Below are 4,715 nucleotides of genomic sequence, written 5' to 3'. Positions count from 1 at the left end.
GGCCCAGCCCCCCGCCCGCTCGCCGCCCGCTCGCCGTCCGCCGAACCGCGGCGGGGCAGCCCCTCTCACATGGCCGTGGCCGCAGCCTCCAGCCCTCCTTGCACCTCCCTTCGCGGTTCACGCCCCCTGCCGTGGGGTGTCCCGGCCTCCGCCTGCCAGACCGGACGGTCGGCAGTGCCCCGGCCATCTTCCTTTGGCCGTCCGCTCCTCGCTTGTCCCCGTCTCGTTACTTTCGTTAACCAGCGGGCTCTGGGTGGCCCCGCCTGCGATCAGGCGCTGCGGAAGACAGCCCTGCAGGCTGGAGGAACGAAGAGAAGGACCTCGGCAGCGCAACGGGCGTGCCGGTCTTCTACTGGGGTTGGCAAGGAGCCGAGAAGGCGGTCAAAAGCCGGCAACTTCGAATCGTAGGCTTTGGAACGTAGGCTCAAAGGCTCTCAATTTCCCCGGCTGGAATCACCACCGCCGTGCTTCCCTACCGACCCGGTCAAGCGTTGCCCTCCCGCCAGGCGGGCCGTGAAAGTGATGCATGCCGGGATTTGTAGTTCGCGCCCCGGTCGCGCGTCATTTGCATATATTACTGGGTAGAATTCGAGCCGTATCCTGTCAACGCAGCCCAGGGATTAGGACCCCGAGTAGTCAAGGTATCGGCACTCTTTGCTCTCATCATATTGGTTAAAGAGTCTAACCAATGCATTAATTTTTCCCATACAGATTTTACTTGAAACTTGATCGTAAGAGGCTGAATCAGGCAGTTCTTAATTCTGCTTCTGCAATACGAGTTCTCAGTTCTGAGTTTTTTTTTTTTTTCTGGCTTATCCTGGGACACCTATGAGTCTTGGGGCTTCACGCTCGCCGTCTTTAAGTGGGACAGCGCGCATGCGCCAACTTCCTCTTTCCCGGCTGGAACCATGGAAGGTGCTGAGTAAGTTTCTCCTCGTCCTCTCGAGAATCCTCCTCCATCCCCGAAACCAGAGGCTTTTGTCTCACTCTCTCTCGTTCCATCTGTAACCTGTCTGTTTGTCGACTTACCTGTGTGTTTGTGAAGTTGTGTGACACTCCTGCTGGTCTTAGGCTGAAATGGGCTTCAGGAGGCCTTGGGGCGGAGGTTTTGGAGTTACCGGGAACGAGGTGTGAGAGCTGAATATGTGCGGAGCCGACAGGTCGTCCAGTCTCTCGTCTTTTGAAGGAGGCTCAGAATCTCTGAATGGGGTTCTTTTTCCTTAGCTGGCATTTGTCCGAAGCGTCCCTGCCATCAGGTCTCTGCTTACAGCATATGGAGCTTGAGGCTTGAACCAGGGTTGTCGTTGGGGGTTTGTTTGAGGTTTTTTTTTTTTTTTTTTTTCTGCTTGAGACTCTTAAGTCCTCTTAGACTCACACTCACTAATAGTCTAGGGATCAGTGTCTTGCGGCAGCCTTTTACTCTGCACGGTTTGCTCTCGGCATTTTGTCGTGGGACCCCGGGAGTGATGGTAGATTAAATGTGAATTTGTTATTTTTGTGACTCGTCTAAAGAAAGTGGTCTGTGTTAAAGGTAAATATTACTGGCATAGGAATTTCCTAAAATCTGCATCTTACACCATAGCACGCTACAGCGGTTAAAGAAAGGTGCGTTTGAAGTCAGTGGTGACAGTAGTGTTAAGAGAGAGCGCTCAGTACAGAATGGGAGTGCTGGCAGTGCTGTGAGCTTTCTGAATTAATGCTTTGTCTGCTAATGTTAGGGAGAAGAAAAAGAAGGTTCCTGCTGTGCCAGAAACCCTTAAGAAGAAGCGAAAGAATTTTGCAGAGCTTAAGATCAAGCGCCTGAGAAAGAAATTTGCCCAGAAGATGGTAAGTAAACTTTTTTGAGGCACCAAGTTAAAAGGCCCTACGATTGAAAATGAGGTGAATGTTTTTAACGAGGCTTGTTTACTTCAGCTGCTGTACCAGTGAGCGTGGTTAGCTTAGAACGACCTTTCCAAATGAAGTTAGTTATCTCCGTCTTGCGATGTTAACTCTCATTGTGGTGAGAAAGCTTCAAGGGAAGGGTTTTCTTGGAAAGAACTGATACTGCTCGTTGTGTCTGGGAGCTAAAAAGCAGATGAACAACTGATGTTGGTTTTCAGCTTCGAAAGGCAAGGAGGAAGCTCATCTATGAAAAAGCTAAGCACTACCACAAGGAGTACCGGCAGATGTACAGAACTGAGATTCGAATGGCTAGGATGGCAAGGAAAGCTGGCAACTTCTACGTACCCGCGGAACCCAAGTTGGCATTTGTCATCAGGATCAGAGGGTAGGTTCAGTTTTTACTGCATTCTGGTGTTCGAGGGAAAGCTACACAATCCCAGTAAAATTTCACAGTACTTGTGGGGACCTTGGCTGTGAAACATTGGAATGAAAATATTTGGATGGTGAGGAGAGTAATTCAGTGATTGTAAGCCCTGTGCCCAAAGCATCTATCCATTCTCGAATTGAGCGCTTGAGTTCAGTGTCCTGGAGATTAACTTCAAAAACAGTTAAATTGGAGCCTCGTAAGTGCTGTGAGAAAGATGTATGCAAAACTAGAAGTAATAAGTGTTAGGGAAAGTTGTAAACGTGAAAGGTATGTGTCAAAAGACAGTGTACTTGCGGGGGAGGCAAGCTGGCAGAGGTAATAGAATATAGCTAACTAAAGGGAAAAGTGGTCTTTGTAACATGAGAGGATTCTTATTTAGGTGTGACACATGTTGCCCAAAATTGTAACAGTTAGTTTCTCGTCTTTTACTAGTAAAAATTCTGATAAAAGCTAAATGAATATTTTGTATTTTTTCATTGCAGTATCAATGGTGTGAGCCCAAAGGTTCGAAAGGTGTTGCAGCTTCTTCGCCTCCGTCAGATTTTCAATGGCACCTTTGTGAAGCTCAACGAGGCTTCAATTAACATGCTGAGAATTGTGGAACCATACATTGCATGGGGGTAGGTGTCTTTGATTTCTGTTTGGTAAACTGGCAGGTGTTTTGACAGTGATAGTCTTATTGGGTCATTTATATCTGTATTTCCATATTTAGGTACCCAAACCTGAAGTCAGTAAATGAATTGATCTACAAGCGTGGTTATGGCAAAATCAACAAGAAGCGAATTGCCCTGACGGATAACGTGTTGATTGCTCGATCTCTTGGTAGGTTCTGCCTCTTTGGGGAAAAATTATTAATTATAAAAGCTATTGTATCAGACAAAATGATATTTTTTGGCATCTTGTGGCCTGATTTTTCTATTATGCATCTTCCTTTATTCCCTACAATATTTATGAAAAATGGAAGGTATGATTTCATTGGCTTGAGCTGTATCTTTGTAAATAAAGTCATGTATGTCCTTTTTTGTTACTTTACTCTTGATTTACTTCTAATTCTTTATGTCACAGCCTGTCTTAATGCCTTAAAAATTTAATAGTCTCAAACAGTTTTAGTAACTTTAAATCATCTTGATGATTTATGTTCAGGCAAATACGGTATTATCTGCATGGAGGATCTGATTCATGAGATCTATACTGTTGGAAAACGTTTCAAAGAAGCAAACAACTTCCTGTGGCCCTTCAAATTGTCTTCTCCACGAGGTGGAATGAAGAAAAAGACTACCCATTTTGTAGAAGGTGGAGATGCTGGCAACAGGGAAGACCAGATCAACAGACTTATAAGAAGGATGAACTAAGGTGAGCAGCTACATCTTGAAAGAAGTTTACTTAATACTGGAGGAAAAATGACTATTCTGGTAAGGGTTTGGTTTGAGTTCTAAGCAGTATTTAGTGGGGTGGGGGGGATCAACCATCATATATGATCGCAGTTGGTTTGGTTTCTCCTTTTGAGGACATTTATGGAGAGAAGAAAAAGCCTTTTTTTCTTCTTACTTAATAGTGGAAACTGAATTGGTGTTTCTTATAACTTCCTGGTTTATGTTAATTCTTAGTTATTAAGGTGTTTAATGGGTTTTTTCCCTTCCTTTCAGGTATCTACCATGATTATATTTTTGTAATCCGGTCAGTTAATAAACAGTGACTGCTCAAATTGAAATGTATTGTTGTCTTGGTGACTTTTTGTTATCTTTTCTCAGCCGTCCCCTAACTATTGTGGCAAATCTTGGTGTGACACAGTTAAGTCAGATGAACAGCCTGTTGTGTGTAAAACTTAGGGTCCAGTTTGTATCTTGTGAAAAACATTCCTGGGGTTTATTGAAGATTTTCCTGTATGAAGTCCTGATTTTTCACTTTTGAGTTGGCCAAAATGGGTCTATTCTAAGAAAGCCCATTTCACAGGCCTTTGTGCATGACTAAAGGTTCAGTTTACAAATAAAAATCCGTTGCTGAAATTCCATTTTCTCAGGCTTTGGCTTGCCTGTAAAGTAGTGAGTAAACGTGTCATTTTCTTTTTGTATTTCACTTTTATGTTTTTGCTTTGCATCTTCTACCCATACTTACGTGAGTTCCTAATAATTCCACTACATATTGTGTATATCAAGAAGGAAGAAATGAAATGTGCCCATGGATGCAATTTATTTGGAGCACCTAAAGAACTCATGAGAATACTAGTGAGCAAAAACTTGAAATAGAAAGGCTCTTATAAATAACATTCCCAGTATATTTTTATGTATCATCTCACCTAGGCTAGCAAACCTGAAAGTTTTAAGTGTAGTGTAACGGGAAGTACATAAAATAAAAGTAAAAAGGTTTATGATTCTCACTGATCGTGCCAAGGGTATGATGCCGT

At 43.8% G+C, this 4,715-nt stretch overlaps 1 protein-coding gene across 1 annotated transcript; it reads left to right on the top strand.

Moving 5' to 3' along the window:
* The first annotated feature begins 804 nt into the window (after positions 1 to 804).
* RPL7 (ribosomal protein L7) lies at positions 805 to 4,026 on the top strand. Its single transcript, XM_024765770.1, has 7 exons — positions 805 to 922; positions 1,719 to 1,827; positions 2,103 to 2,269; positions 2,794 to 2,931; positions 3,024 to 3,133; positions 3,455 to 3,664; positions 3,958 to 4,026. The coding sequence occupies exons 1-6, from the start codon at positions 909 to 911 to the stop codon at positions 3,661 to 3,663; spliced, it is 747 nt and encodes a 248-aa protein (XP_024621538.1). The 5' UTR covers positions 805 to 908; the 3' UTR covers position 3,664; positions 3,958 to 4,026.
* The last annotated feature ends 689 nt before the right edge of the window (positions 4,027 to 4,715 follow it).

The sequence above is a fragment of the Neophocaena asiaeorientalis genome, unplaced genomic scaffold (genome assembly GCF_003031525.2).
Source record: "Neophocaena asiaeorientalis asiaeorientalis breed wild unplaced genomic scaffold, Neophocaena_asiaeorientalis_V1.1 scaffold417, whole genome shotgun sequence".
In the NCBI taxonomy this organism is placed as follows: Eukaryota; Metazoa; Chordata; class Mammalia; order Artiodactyla; family Phocoenidae; genus Neophocaena; species Neophocaena asiaeorientalis.
Note: the sequence above shows the minus strand (reverse complement) of the source record. Positions and strands in the feature narration are given on the sequence as shown.